This window comes from Crinia signifera, chromosome 6 (assembly GCF_055691185.1).
Source record: "Crinia signifera chromosome 6, ASM5569118v1, whole genome shotgun sequence".
NCBI classification, from domain to species: Eukaryota; Metazoa; Chordata; class Amphibia; order Anura; family Myobatrachidae; genus Crinia; species Crinia signifera.
Genome location: NC_139222.1, coordinates 280103673 through 280119829, shown reverse-complemented (window position 1 = coordinate 280119829; position 16157 = coordinate 280103673). Strand labels below are relative to the sequence as shown.

Here is a 16157-nt window from a genome sequence, read left to right as displayed (position 1 = left end):
AAACCAGACGGTTCAGTACGCCCTATACTAAATCTTCGGTTTCTGAACATGCATCTCAAGACTTTCAAGTTCAAGATGGAGTCCTTGAGGGCGGTCATTTCGGGATTGGAGGAAAAGGAGTTCTTGGTGTCGTTAGACATAAAGGATGCCTACCTTCACATCCCGATATGGCCGCCACATCAGGCCTATCTTCGCTTCACGATTCTAAACGACCACTACCAGTTCAGGGCTTTACCGTTTGGCCTGTCTACAGCCCCTCGGATATTCACGAAGGTCATGGCAGAGATGATGCTTCTACTCCGCCGGGCCGGAGTGAATATTGTGCCATACCTGGACGACCTTTTAATAAAGGCCCCTACCAGAGAGCTACTGGAGGAGAGTGTCAGCACCACCTCCAGGATCCTGTCAACCCACGGATGGATACTGAATCTAAAGAAGTCGCAGCTAGTACCATCTCAAAGACTTCTCTTCCTAGGGATGATACTAGATACGGTGGCGCAGAAGGTCTTCCTGCCAACGGAGAAGGTTTTGGCCATCCAAAGGATGGTGCGGTTGGTTCTGAAACCGCGCAGGATATCTGTCCACTCCTGCATACAACTACTCGGGAGGATGGTAGCAGCATACGAAGCGATTCCCTACGGACGCTTCCATGCGAGGACTTTCCAACTGGACCTCTTAACCAAGTGGACGGGTTCTCACCTCCACATGCACTCCCTGGTCACTCTGTCATCGGAGACAAGAGTCTCTCTTCTGTGGTGGCTGAAGTCATCCAACCTGCTAGAGGGAAGGAAGTTCGGATTTTACCCATGGGTACTCCTAACAACAGATGCCAGCTTGAAGGGTTGGGGAGCAGTAACTCAAGGAGTTCACTTCCAGGGGCTATGGTCAGAACAGGAGGCCTCTCTCCCCATAAACATCCTAGAACTAAGAGCAATACATCAGGCCTTACTACAGGCCTCAGATCTGTTGAGAGGAAAACCAGTTCAAGTCCAATCGGACAATGTCACGGCAGTGGCATATATAAATCGCCAAGGGGGCACAAAAAGCAGGTCTGCCATGAGAGAAGCGGCAAAAATTCTAAGGTGGGCGGAAAACCACGCAGAAGCCATATCGGCCATCTTCATTCCGGGAGTACAAAACTTACTAGCGGATTATGTCAGCAGACACACTCTACACCCAGGGGAGTGGAGTCTACACCCTCAGATATTTCAAATGCTGGTGGACAGGTGGGGGTGTCCTCAGGCAGATATGATGGCCTCACAGATGAACAAGAAACTGCCGAGATATTGCTCCCGAACGCGGGATCCTCTAGCAGTGTCGGTGGACGCACTGACGGCGCCATGGCCCTTCAGTTTCATTTACCTGTTTCCCCCCATCCCATTGATCCCGAGAATTCTCAAGAGGATAAAACGGGAAAGGGTCCTGGTGATCTTCATCGCCCCATATTGGCCGCGCAGGACCTGGTTTGCGGACCTTCTGTCCCTGTCTCTGGAAGACCCTTGGCCTCTGCCACATCGACCAGACCTTCTACAGCAAGGGCCGTTCATTTATCACGACTTACGTCGGCTAAATTTAATGGCGTGGAGATTGAAAGGGAAATCCTAGCAAGAAAAGGCATCCCAAGTGCCGTTATTCCGACTATGCTCCAGGCTAGAAAAATAGTCACTTCAAAGCATTACTACAGAATCTGGAAGCGGTATGTCTCTTGGTGCGAAAGCCATAGATTTTCTCCTTCGGAATTCAAATTGGGAAGATTCCTTAGATTTTTACAGGCTGGTGTTGATCTGGGCCTTAGGCTGGGATCCATCAAGGTCCAAATTTCTGCACTGTCTATATTTTTTCAGAGACAGTTGGCGACTCTCCCAGAGGTGCAGACCTTCATCAAGGGGGTCCTACACATACAACCACCCTTCAAAAGTCCGGTGGCGCCTTGGGATCTAAACCTAGTTTTGGAATTCCTTCAATCATCCTGGTTCGAGCCTTTGAAGACAGCAGAAATAAAGTTCCTTACATGGAAAACGGTTCTGTTATTGGCATTAGCATCTGGTAGAAGAGTCTCCGAGCTGAGCGCACTATCTTGCAGAAGCCCATACCTAATCTTTCATGCAGACAGAGCTGAGTTGCGTACAGGGCCGAAGTTCCTCCCGAAGGTGGTCTCGGCTTTTCATATTAACCAGCCCATTGTGGTTCCATCGGTTACTACTGGTTCTTCCACCCCTAAAGCTTTGGATGTGGTTAGAGCTTTGAGGACTTACGTTTCTCGAACAGCTCGTACAAGAAAGTCTGATGCTCTCTTCATTCTATATGATGCTAGAAAGATAGGATGTCCAGCGACAAAGCAGTCCATCGCCAGATGGATTAGATTAACCATTCAGATGGCCTATTCGCAGGCCTCGATTCCTGCTCCTGCCTCCATATCCGCTCACTCTACCAGGTCGGTGAGTGCCTCGTGGGCGGCTGCTCGGGGGACTTCATTACTACAGTTGTGTAGGGCAGCCACCTGGTCGGGGAACAATACCTTTGTAAGGTTTTACAGTTTTGATACTCTGGCATCAGAGGATCTACAGTTTGGAAACTCAGTGTTACAGGGACCTCAGCACTCTCCCGCCCGTTGTGGGAGCTTTGGGACGTCCCCATTGTCTACCTAAACCCCAGTATACCCTAGGACGTTAGAGAAAAGGGGATTTTGATTACCTACCGGTAAATCCTTTTCTCGTAGTCCGTAGGGTATACTGGGCTCCCTCCTCTGTGCTTCGTTCTACTGTTTGGCGTGTTTGACTGACCAGTTTCGTCAGTGTTATGCTGTTGGTAGTTAAGGTTAAAGTTATTCCTCCTCTCATAGTATGACCGTCTCCTTCGGGCACAGTTTTCTAAACTGGGCTGTGGGAGGGGGCATAGAGGGGAGGAGCCAGCACACAGGATGTTAATTTTTATTAAAGTGCACCGGCTCCTTTGGACCCATCTATACCCCATTGTCTACCTAAACCCCAGTATACCCTACGGACTACGAGAAAAGGATTTACCGGTAGGTAATCAAAATCCCCTTATTTCCTAAGCACAAGTGGCGCCACTCATCCAAGGATAACATATATATATATATATATATATATATATATATATATATATATATATATATATATATATATTCGGTGCAAATGAGCCGGCACTCCAACTTATGAGCAACTGCCCCGGGTGCCTACAGTGAATAGTGGATACTGTAGAAATAACTGAGTCACTCCAGGGGACTTAGAATAATAATGAAGAGGTATTTTATGCAATGCAAGTACTCATATGCAAAAAGGTCGACGTTTCAATACATTAAGTATTTTCCTCAAGACAGCATATGGGTAATGACCCGCACGGCGGCGGGAGTACAATATAATAAAGCGCACGGAGGCGCACAGTCATATATATACATACCAGCTCCTGAAGTCGTCCACGGCCGGGTGCTGCACACGTTCACTCCAGGATGGAGCGGCGCTTGCTGCTGACGTGCATACCGGCTACGTTGCTAAGCAACTAGGCTGGACGCCGTCCCCGGCCGTGGCGACACACAGAGCGAGCCGGGAACCAAACAAATAGAACAATCTTAAATGTCATAATCATAGCTTGAGATGAAACATGGTTGCGAAGAACTGGGCAGGTGAAATAGTGCTACCGGGTGCTACATTGCTGTGGATTGACGGGGACATCCATACCGCAATAGAAGACAGAGAAGCCCGTGCTGTTGCCAAGCAACCTGACAGGACGCTTCTACCGGTCATGGCACTGACACAAGGATGAATAAATAAATAAATACACGACAAGTGTCACAAAGTTTGCCAAGAAAAACGTTCATTAAGGCCACCTGGACGAACTGTTTGTAAGCGATAAATCCAGCGGGATTCAAGTTTTAACAATGCGCCATCCCTATCACCTCCACGAGTAGAGGGGGGAATGTGATCGATGATGATGAATCGGAGATCACCGATGGTATGTTGCTTTTCCAACCAATGTCTCGCCACGGGCTGATCGGTCTTTTTAGTAGACAAAGCTGTGTTAATTGCAGATCGATGTAATGCCATCCGTTCGCGGACAGTGCGAATAGTTTTTCCCACATAATGGAGCAAGCAGGGGCAGAACAAAACATAAATAACATGGGTAGATAAACACGATAAAACGTGCTTAATGGGGAAAGTTTGTTCCCGATGAGGGTGTTTGAACGTGCGGCAGGTTACCATATTTTTACAGGTGGTACAGTTGAGGCACCTATAGCACCCTGGTTGTTTCTGCAGAAAAGTGGACTTGGTTACATGTGTAGGATTATCAGAGAATCCAGTGATGTCAGTCTTCATCACACTATCTTTGAGGTTCCTACCCCTGGTATAACATGACATGGGTCTTGCTTCCCTGAAGCACGGCAGCATGGGATCACTCTTTACAATGGGCCACAGCGCTGTGGTCGCTCTTTGGACCACCTGACTGGCTGTGTTAAATCGTTGTTTCCATGGTAGAATTTTTTTCTTTTTTGTGATGCTCTGTTGGCTGGTGAGTAACTCCTGACGTGGTATAGCCAGTACTTCCTGTTGGGTTTTGTGCAATTCTTGTAAATTATATCCCCTCAGATGGAATCTGGACACGATGTCATTGGTGCTTTTCAGTGCTGCTTGAGACGTACTCGAAATCCTAGCTGCCCGCATTAACTGGGATTTAGGGAGCCCCAGTTTAAGTGGTTTAGGATGGTGGCTGGAGGCTAAGAGCAATGTGTTGCGGTCAGTAGTTTTTGTATAGACTTCGGTTTCAATCTTGCCTTCATGTATACACACCAGGACATCCAAGAAGTTGATACTGCTCTCCTGAATGTTCATGGTATATTTAATGGGAGAGTCACTTGTATTGACCAAGGCTACATGATCTTGTAGTAGTGAAATAGAGCCTGTCCATAATATGAATATGTCGTCGATGAAGCGGACAAAAAGAAGGACATGTTGATTGAAGGTCTGAATCTCAAGGAATTTGGCTTTCTCCTCCGCAAACATGAAAATGTTTGCAAGGCTGGGTGCCACTGGGCTACCCATGGCACACCCAGTCTGTTGTTGATAATAGCCCCCATTGTACATAAAGTAATTGCGTTCGAGAGTGAGTGACAGAAGAAGCAGAAATAGCTCGTGGTCCAGATCACGAATGTTGTTGGTGCGAAGAAATTGTGCAACTGCCGCAACCCCTGCGCTTTGTGGTATGGACGTGTATAAACTGCACACGTCCATAGTTACCAGACTGGTGTTTGGGGGGATGTTGTCCAAACCTTGTAAACGTGTCAGAAAAGCGGTCGTATCTTTAATGTAGGTGGGTTGAAGCTGGATGTGTGGTTGTAGAATGATGTCAAGCAGTTTGGAAACCGGTTGATAAATGGATGAATTAGCGGAGATGATGGGTCTTCCAGGGGGTTTGTTGATGCTCTTATGAATTTTGGGTACTGTATAAATTAAGGGAACTTTGGGATACTGTTGTGTCAAGGATGCTGCCAATGATTTATCCAGGGTACCAGAGGTGACTGCCTGCTGTAATATGGTGTCCAATTCACGCTTGTATTGATGAGTCGGGTCACATGGGAGTTTGGTATAAGTATTAGGATCCGATAATTGGGATGTCAATTCAGCCTTGTAATCCTTAAGATCTTGGATCACGATGGCTCCCCCTTTATCCGCCGGGCGGATAATGATGTGCTGGTAGGTGGATAAATTCTTAAGGGCGTCTCGTTCCTGCTTGGTCATATTATGATTAACCCTTGGGGAGGCCGCATTGAATTTAACAACAGCTGCATCGACCAAGCGTGTGAAGGTCGGTATCGATTTGTTCAATGATGTAGGGTCAAAATTAGACCTGGAATGGGATCTCACAAATTGCTGTAAGCTGCTGACAGGCTCTGCCTGTGGCGGCTGGTGCTGAAAGTGTTCTTTAAGTCGCAGGTTCCGTTCGAACCTGTATTTATCAACCTGCCATTGGAAATCATTATAGATGTTGGTTGGAATAAAGGATAAACCACGGTTAAGCACTGACAATTCACTGGGGGTTAATTGATGTTGAGATAAATTGTAAATTAATTCATTGCTAGAGCCCGCAGCTCTCTTGATCCTCGAGCTTTGGTTCCCCCTGCGGGTGGTTTTCCGCTGCCGCGGCCTTCTTTTTGTCCGCTTCATCGACGACATATTCATATTATGGACAGGCTCTATTTCACTACTACAAGATCATGTAGCCTTGGTCAATACAAGTGACTCTCCCATTAAATATACCATGAACATTCAGAAGAGCAGTATCAACTTCTTGGATGTCCTGGTGTGTATACATGAAGGCAAGATTGAAACCGAAGTCTATACAAAAACTACTGACCGCAACACATTGCTCTTAGCCTCCAGCCACCATCCTAAACCACTTAAACTGGGGCTCCCTAAATCCCAGTTAATGCGGGCAGCTAGGATTTCGAGTACGTCTCAAGCAGCACTGAAAAGCACCAATGACATCGTGTCCAGATTCCATCTGAGGGGATATAATTTACAAGAATTGCACAAAACCCAACAGGAAGTACTGGCTATACCACGTCAGGAGTTACTCACCAGCCAACAGAGCATCACAAAAAAGAAAAAAATTCTACCATGGAAACAACGATTTAACACAGCCAGTCAGGTGGTCCAAAGAGCGACCACAGCGCTGTGGCCCATTGTAAAGAGTGATCCCATGCTGCCGTGCTTCAGGGAAGCAAGACCCATGTCATGTTATACCAGGGGTAGGAACCTCAAAGATAGTGTGATGAAGACTGACATCACTGGATTCTCTGATAATCCTACACATGTAACCAAGTCCACTTTTCTGCAGAAACAACCAGGGTGCTATAGGTGCCTCAACTGTACCACCTGTAAAAATATGGTAACCTGCCGCACGTTCAAACACCCTCATCGGGAACAAACTTTCCCCATTAAGCACGTTTTATCGTGTTTATCTACCCATGTTATTTATGTTTTGTTCTGCCCCTGCTTGCTCCATTATGTGGGAAAAACTATTCGCACTGTCCGCGAACGGATGGCATTACATCGATCTGCAATTAACACAGCTTTGTCTACTAAAAAGACCGATCAGCCCGTGGCGAGACATTGGTTGGAAAAGCAACATACCATCGGTGATCTCCGATTCATCATCATCGATCACATTCCCCCCTCTACTCGTGGAGGTGATAGGGATGGCGCATTGTTAAAACTTGAATCCCGCTGGATTTATCGCTTACAAACAGTTCGTCCAGGTGGCCTTAATGAACGTTTTTCTTGGCAAACTTTTTTGTGACACTTGTCGTGTATTTATTTATTTATTCATCCTTGTGTCAGTGCCATGACCGGTAGAAGCGTCCTGTCAGGTTGCTTGGCAACAGCACGGGCTTCTCTGTCTTCTATTGCGGTATGGATGTCCCCGTCAATCCACAGCAATGTAGCACCCGGTAGCACTATTTCACCTGCCCAGTTCTTCGCAACCATGTTTCATCTCAAGCTATGATTATGACATTTAAGATTGTTCTATTTGTTTGGTTCCCGGCTCGCTCTGTGTGTCGCCACGGCCGGGGACGGCGTCCAGCCTAGTTGCTTAGCAACGTAGCCGGTATGCACGTCAGCAGCAAGCGCCGCTCCATCCTGGAGTGAACGTGTGCAGCACCCGGCCGTGGACGACTTCAGGAGCTGGTATGTATATATATGACTGTGCGCCTCCGTGCGCTTTATTATATTGTACTCCCGCCGCCGTGCGGGTCATTACCCATATGCTGTCTTGAGGAAAATACTTAATGTATTGAAACGTCGACCTTTTTGCATATGAGTACTTGCATTGCATAAAATACCTCTTCATTATTATTCTAAGTCCCCTGGAGTGACTCAGTTATTTCTACAGTATATATATATATGTATATATATATATATATATATATATATATATATATATATATATATATCCCTGCATGCTTGTTGCCAGGGGTTTCTTGCTCCCGGAATCTGGCGCTATATGTGCTTCTTCCCATGACAGATGCTAGAGGTCCAGTAGGCGATCAAGCCTCAGTCTCCTCCAAGGCAGTGGCAATTTTTCATATGTTGTTTCAGCAGATTCCTTGCGGATTTCCAGACCGCTTGGACATGTCGGTGGCTCCCCCAATACACTGCTTGGACTGAGATGGGATTGTCATGCCACTGAATACGTTATAATCTAGATTTAAGTGCCCATTTCTCCTCTTGTACTCACTATGAAACAATGTGCACTCATTGCCCCCCAATTATCTTGCAGTAACCTATTTAAAAAGGGCAGAACGGATGGTGTAATGGTTACATTACTGCCTCACAGCACTGAGGTCATGGGTTCTATCCCCACCATGTGTTATATATACGGGGCAGTACGGACGGTGTAATGGTTAGCATTACTGCCTCACAGCGCTGAGGTCATGGGTTCTATCCCCACCATGTGTTATATATACGGGGCAGTACGGACGGTGTAATGGTTATCATTACTTCCTCACAGCGCTGAGGTCATGGGTTCTATCCCCACCATGAGTTATATATACGGGGCAGTACGGACGGTGTAATGGTTACATTACTGCCTCACATCACTGAGGTCATGGGTTCTATTCCCACCATGTGTTATATATACGGGGCAGTACGGATGGTGTAATGGTTAGCATTACTGCCTCACAGCGCTGAGGTCATGGGTTCTATCCCCACCATGGCTCTAACTGTGCAGAGTTTGTATATTCTCCCCGTACTTGCGTGGGTTTCCTCCGGGTACTCCGGTTCCCTCCCACATTCCAGAAATATACTGGTAGGTTAATTGGCTCCCAACAAGATTAACCCTAGAATGTCTGTGTGTGCGTGTACATGTGGTAGGGAATATAGATTGTAAGCTCCACTGGGGCAGGGACTGATGTGATTGTTCAAATATTCTCTGTAATGCGCTGCGGAATATGTGTGCGCTATATAAGAAACAGTTAATAAGTAAATATTATGTGGAGTGTAATCTATTTGTGGAATGTGATGTTTTCTTTATTTATACCTCTGCCATTTTTATGCCAGGTGATGGGAATTGGTACAGAGGACAGATACAAGATATTACGCCTGACGGTGTCACAAAGTTCCTGTTTCTGGACTATGGTAACATAGAAGATGTGACCGTGGAGAAACTCTGTAAAATACCCTCCAATTTCCTAGAGCTTCCTTTTCAGGCCATTAGCTGTAGTTTGGCCGGTAAGTGGAGTCCTACATGTGGTATAAGGGTGTAAGAAGTGCCATTTCTACCTGTCTATGGTGTGTTGAGGATTCTAAATGCTCAAGTTATGTAATTATTCAAAAACATCTTTGCACTGTGTGAAATAAAGTGCTATTTATGGCTGTTAAACTCTGTGACAAACTATCTCTTAAAGTAAAACAAAAGGGAAAAAATCCTTAACACTGATCATTTCCGTTCTGTTCTAATCATCTCTCTGCAGGGGTGAAGCCTCCTGGAGATCAGTGGGATAAAAAAGCTGCTGAAACCTTTCAGAAGTCTGTTGTTGGAATAAAACTACAGGCCACCGCCATTGGCCGCACTAAACGGAGATATTGCATCAAGCTGGCCACGTGCGACACTGCGACAGTTATTGCTGATGTGCTTATTGCTGAGGGTGTTGCTACGAGAGATGATGCCAAGATTGACAACACCACAATGGGAACACAATTGCCACCAGTACAGCAGAGGGTAGATAATGCTAATGACATCATCAAGTCTCCTGGAGATTCCTTATTAACCAGGGATGTCAAAACGCATTCCCTTAACGATTCTGTCATGGAAAAGCTGGATTTAGCTGAGGACCCGCACCCCGTTGCCTGTACCAAGTCGTTATCTGCAGAACCGAGTCCCACCAATTACGCTTTACAACATGACAGTGCAGTTTCCTCCAGTAAATCTACTTTAACATTTCAAAGAGAATTGCTTTCTACCAAACCAACTCCGACATCGCCGTTAGAATTGCGCCCGCCCAATGTTTCTCCATCTCTTTGTAGGAAATTACATTCCCTGTATTCAACCCCATCAGCCAATAGTGGGTTGCGCTCACCTATCTCTACTATGTCACACAGGCATTCTGCTTCTCCACCGATTCCTAAAGAGGCCTCTTGTGGTAGATCTTCACTAAGTCCTGGAGTGTTGCGTTCGCCCATCTCGTCTCCACCGTTCCTCAAAGAATTTCTCTCCCCAAAATTGCCTACATCGATAGCCGTAGAACCATACACCGATAAATGTATCCCATCAACTTCTACGGGGTCAAGGTCCACTAACTCTACCTCATCGGCTGAAAGAGAATTGCCCTCCTGTAAGTCGGTCCCAGCGAATGAAGACGCACCCTCAGTACCTGGAGAGATGGCCAACATTAGTGATCCGGCAAAGACGCCATCCGACGCCCCGGACTCGTCAGGTAAGCTGATCGATCTTATTGATGTATGAATTTTATGCGTACTCGGCTCAGCTAACTAGTCATTGGCAAATGTAACATTTTATTTGTGTTGTACTAAACCGGTTCAGATGTAGTGGTAAGTTAGGTGACTGTTGCTACATATTTTTCCCATGTTAGTAAATTGATCCCACTGCTGTTAAAGTTTTAACGAAGAGTTTATTACAGTAGTTCACACTGTACCATTGGTTACTGCACACAAATGGATGAATTTGCATTTTGTTTTCATGCAGTATGCATTAATTTTTCAGCTCTAAAATATCCTCACAGGTTTTGTGGAAAAAGCAATCCAAGGTTTGTGCAGGTTGTGGTATCCAAAATAGCGGTGTTTGAGGTTAGATGGTTACCTCTCAACCTGGGGGTAAAAAAGTGGGGAGCTGGTTCAAGATGGGTCAATCCTCCAATAGTACCTCTCCAAAGTCCAGTAATTTGTATCCTCTGACTCGTTTTGTCATCCTCTGGCGACTTAACACTCCATGTGGAATCAGGGTTTATATACAATTCAACAGGAAGCGCATCATACATTGGTAAAACAATTACCGAATTGATTGAATTAATTAAGGGAATTATACATAATTAAGGTTATATACTGGAGGCAGATTTATTCTTATTGTTTAGATATTCTTTTATACACCTTAAAGATATTTTCATGACCGTAAGGAAACCTACACAATTGATGTTCTTTCAATTTCTTTTTCACAATAATGTGTATAATACAAGCTATATGGACGAGTGGAAGGAAAGGACTTGATTCTAAGATTTTTTTGATTAATCTATGGGGACAAATTATAGCGTTTGTAAAAAAAAACATCCCTGAGAGTCCACGAGCGTCGGAGGAGAAAAGGTTCTGAGGCTGCAGCTCTGAGCAATACACTCAGCGCCTATCCCTGAGCTACACAATCCCGAATGTAGCCACCTCTTTCCCCACACTCTGCATTCACCATGACCGACATACACAGCTCAGAGCATCTACCTATAATCCTGAGCTCTAGCAATGGCGGAGTAACTGACACTGGGTGGCAGTTGGGAGATAACTGGGGGTCTGCATGTAGGAGAAGCGGCCAGCGGATGTGCCAGGTACAGAGGCCGGACTGTGAGCCGCACCCGCCAGGTACAGAGGGGAACATCTATACAGGGCCGGACTGTGAGCCGCACCCAGGTACAGAGGGGAACATCTATACTGGGCCGGACTGTGAGCCGCACCAACTAGGTCCTTTATAGCCGTATTCTAAAGCTGCCATGATAGCACTAGGCAAACATCTGCCCCATATTATACATAGGCTAAAGTATGTGGCATTGCCCGTGATGCATTTTCAAGTTATTTAGTCATCAATGAGTTGGATGTAACAGTCAGCGTATAAAAGCTAATTAGCAGCTCTTCCAACACACCCGCGAGGTGGCTGCCCAGTGTCGTTTTTTTTATTGGGGTATCGCCAGTAGCCCTAATCCCCAGTTCTCCATTCTGATTGGACCATGACAGGATGTATGGAGGTGTGGAGCACCACCGCGCCCTCTACAGTGCTGTTCTTGTAGTGGAGGTGGCTGTAGGCATTGGGCTGCTGTCACAGGGTTCCCCGACCAGTGGGTATGAGACACCACAGCACCCTCTACAATGCTGTTCTTGTAGTGGAGGTGGCTGTAGGAATTGGGCTGCGGTCTCCGGGTTCCCCGACCAGTGGGTATGAGCACTCCAGTGATAACAATTCATCAGGAACAGTTTATATATTTTGGGGCTCACCCTCGACCCTTCATCCGATGGGCAAGACCCTGTTGCGCCTGTAGAAGATATTCTGCACGCCTTTTCTAATCTGTCTTATTAGACGTCGCCACCCAAAGCGCGCAGTCTGGTCACGTGGGCTGTTACGGGTGTCATTCTGCTGACGCGGCAGGTCTTTCACTTTCGCAGTGGTGTCCCTTTCTACTCCCTCATCAAGGGCCCATGTTGTAAAGTACTCCATCTGCTTTTCCACATGGTATGTAGGGGGCGCAAACAAGTCAAACTGCCGCACAACAGTCGCACCGTACATTGTGATCTCCAGTTTTCCAGCCTCTATGGTCACACTCAGATGTTCCTCCTCAACGCCTACATCTATCACCGGTTTTATCCTATAGAGATGTTCCCGGCTTTGGTTTCCTAGATCTTCTATCATAGATTCCACAGTAACCACAGAATTATTGGGTGGTACAGCCTCAATCTCCTCTCCTCCTTCCATCCTCCTTTCATCTCCTTCCTCCATCCTCTGAATGGTAGATTCCTCTGAGATATTATAAGAGGAATCAATTTCAATATGTATTAACTTGATGTGAAACAAAGCAATCACCAAGCAATAGCTGCTAACTCTGTACAGTACGTAGTAATAGCTCCTAACTGTCCAGTGAGTCTGCAGCAAAGACACCGGTCTGTGCAGTGAGCTGGGTTATATACCACAGAATCCATTGTGACATCATAATCACAGCCTGTCTCCCTGCAGATTTTGTTTTTGTCAATAAAGTTTTAATTTGATAAAACTAAAGAAATGTCAAAAAGTATTCAAGTCTTGTGTCCCATACATCATGTGCTTTATATATATATATATATATATATATATATATATATATATATATATATATATATATATATATATATATATTAGGTGATTCATCGCGCCCTACTGGCGCTCTTCACACCGGCGTAAGGGGCTGCGCCTCCTTAATTTGTGAACATTTGTATTGTGAGAAATATGGTTAGAATTGTATGAAAGATGCCTGTATTGCAACTTGAGTTATAGGTGAAATGTGTTAAATAGAGAGCATATGATGTGGAAGGGGGTGTGTGTTGTTTTGTTTAATTAAAAAGCGGTTACAGAGTAAGATGTACATTGATAGTGTGGAGGGTACAGTGACATTTGTGGGTGTGGGGGGGAGGGTTGTGTGTGTGTGCGTGTTTAGGTGTGTAGGTTTGTGTGTGTGTGCAATAGTATAGTAGGGTGTTTTTGAGTCAGCGGCTCCCCACTGGCGGAGGTCACGACACAGGAAAACAGGAGACTGGGTAGTGATAGGGGTGTGTGGGCATAAGTGGGACTAAAGAGGAGGTTGGGGGACACTGTGCAGCTTCTGCCAGTTGGTGAGGGTCCAGCGTGGCAGTACAGGAGTACAGGATGGTGGCCCTGAGTCAGTGTCTCCTCCTACTGGGTGGGAGTTAGGGTGAATGAGAGCAGGAGGCTGGGTGGTAAAGCATGATAGGTGAATGTGGGCAACACAGGGTGAGCGGGTCCCCACTGGCGGAAGTTATGGGGCAGGTGCCAGGAGGCAGGGCAGTGATAGTGTGTGGGCATGAGGGGTAGTAAAGGTTTTTGGCTGTTGCTGAGTAGGGATGGGCATTGGTGCAGACGCCATCGATGGTTGGCATTGATGGCGATATTGCACCCTGCCATCGATAGTAGTAACCTATTACTTGGATAACCATCGGTTGTTGTAGCTATCGATGGTCATCCATTATATCTGACTGAATAGGCCGTGGGTCAATCAGAACTTGGTGGCGGGACTTCCGGGTGTGGGAGGGCGGAGCTATGCTCCGTGTCCGGCACTGTAATAAAATTTGAAACTTGATTGGTTTTCCTTTGCCATCGATGTATGGAAACCATCTGGTCCTCCCACATCGATGGCAAAATCAACATCGGCCATAAACCATCGATTATTTGAAATCATTGATGGTCGATGGGCATCCCTAGAACTGGAGGAGGGTGGGGGACAGTATGCAGCTCCCGGCAGTGGGTGAGCGTCTCCTCCCACTGGGAGGGAGTGAGCGTGCATGAGAGCAGGAGGCTGTATAATAGTGGTATGTGGGCAAGACATTGATAAAAGTTGTGGCGCTGGTGCAGAGGACCGTGGGGTCACTTCTGGCAGTGGGGGAACCTGCAGCGTGGCAGCCAGGGCCGGATTTACCACCTAGGGCCGTGAATTGCGTGAGTAGAGCTGTGAATGACGAAGGGGGGGGTCTGCAAATTGTGGGAGGGGGGCTGTGAATCGCGGGAGGTGCCGAGGGGGTCCGCAAATCGCTGGACAGGGGGGCACTACGGGGGGTTCCGTAAATCAGGGAGGGGGCGGGGGTCCGCAAATCGCGGGAGGGGGCGTGAATTGCGGGAGGGGGGGGTCGCAAATCGATGTCAAGGGGGTGGGTTGTGTAGAATGTTATACACATAGAACACTTCCCTGGGGGCGGGTTGGTTTATCCCGCTGGGCGGGAACGTTTTATACACAGGGGATGAGTGACAGATCTGGCTAAATATATAAGAGACTTTGGTACTTATGAATTATCTGGGCTCCCATGTTAAATGCACCCCATTTTTTCATACAGTACCCCTACTATCCAACTACGCATGGAGTTGATTTTATATAGTGTGGCGAACGGACGCGGTCTCATAAGAAAAACGGGAGCCCAGATATTACATAAGTACCGAGACTTTTATGTGGGCATTACAGTTTGGTACTGAGGTTGATAACCTAACGGATCTGTGTGTGGTTTATATATTCTCCCCGTACTGTCCGTTTCCTCCCACAATCCAGATATATACTGGCATAGTGATCCTTCTAGGAACATGGGACGGCAGGGCACCGGGGTTTGCAAGGCAGCGTGAGGAGGCAGTACGGCCCACTGACACCATCGTTGGGGGTGGGCCAGGTCTGCCATCGCCAAGGGCGGTTACGGGCTGCCTTCAGGGGACGGGGGGTTGTACTGGGCAGAACAGTGTGTGTGCCATAGTGTGTACTGGAAATTAGTGTCCTAATGTGTACTCTGCGATGCGGTGTGCCATAATGTGTATTGGGCATAACTGCGTGTGCCATAAAGTGTAATGGGCATAATGGTGTGTGCCATAATGTGTACTGGGCAGAACAGTGTGTGTGCCATAATGTGTAGACTATTCGAGAACACTAGTGCACCTCCTTAATCCTTTTTTCTCCATCATCCACTAGGTGTCACTGGAGTTACACTGGGGAATAGAAGGCGACCACAGGGAGTATGGGCACTTTAAATAAAAGATTAGAGTGGCTAACTCCTCCCCTTCTACTTCCCCTCCAGGTCAGTCTTAGTCTGTGCCCGAAAGGGAGCGGACACACACTAGGTGCTCTCCAGAGCACATAAGAAAATTTTAAGCAGCATGGGTTTTTTACTCTGCGCAGAGGACAGGCAGATAGTGTTACACTATCTGCCTGCTACGTGGGAGCCTGCCGAGGGAGCCGACCGCCCTAATGAAACAGCGCGCCTGGCTGCTGAGACCACCGTTTCGGGAGGCAACGGGCGCTGCCCACCAAAGCACGCCGCGGTCCTCCCCCAGCCAACCGCCGACGGCAGGCGCACAGTGAGTATTCCCTGCCACCGCTGCTAGCGGCGGTGGTCAGGGTTTATTAGGAAAGGCGGCAGTAGAGGGCTTCAAGCCTGGCGCCAAGGACGCGAGAGCTGTCGGGTGAGGGGGCGGAGCTACCGCGTGGTACTCCCAGCAGCCCCGGCTATCCCCAGCGCTATCAGCACGCGCGGCAGCCATCTTTTTTACACTGGCGCCGCGGCAGAGCAGACTGAGGGAAGCTCCTGTACCGCTGCAGCCCCACCAAAGGCTACAAGTACATCGCAGATCCTGGTGACCGTCCTGCTATAGCTCTCCCGGTACTGTGAGTTACAGTGGGGGGTTGAGAG

The 16157-nt window shown here is 47.3% G+C and overlaps 1 protein-coding gene across 2 annotated transcripts in view; it reads left to right on the top strand.

The window, feature by feature from the left end:
• TDRD1 (tudor domain containing 1) overlaps window positions 1-16157 on the top strand; it is a 137685-nt gene that overhangs the window by 84526 nt on the left and 37002 nt on the right. For both annotated transcript variants that reach the window (XM_083149757.1, XM_083149758.1), the window contains 2 exons: window positions 9075-9245; window positions 9488-10450. In XM_083149757.1, the coding sequence (XP_083005883.1) occupies window positions 9075-9245; window positions 9488-10450 (1134 nt within the window). The remainder of the gene's footprint in view (window positions 1-9074; window positions 9246-9487; window positions 10451-16157) is intronic.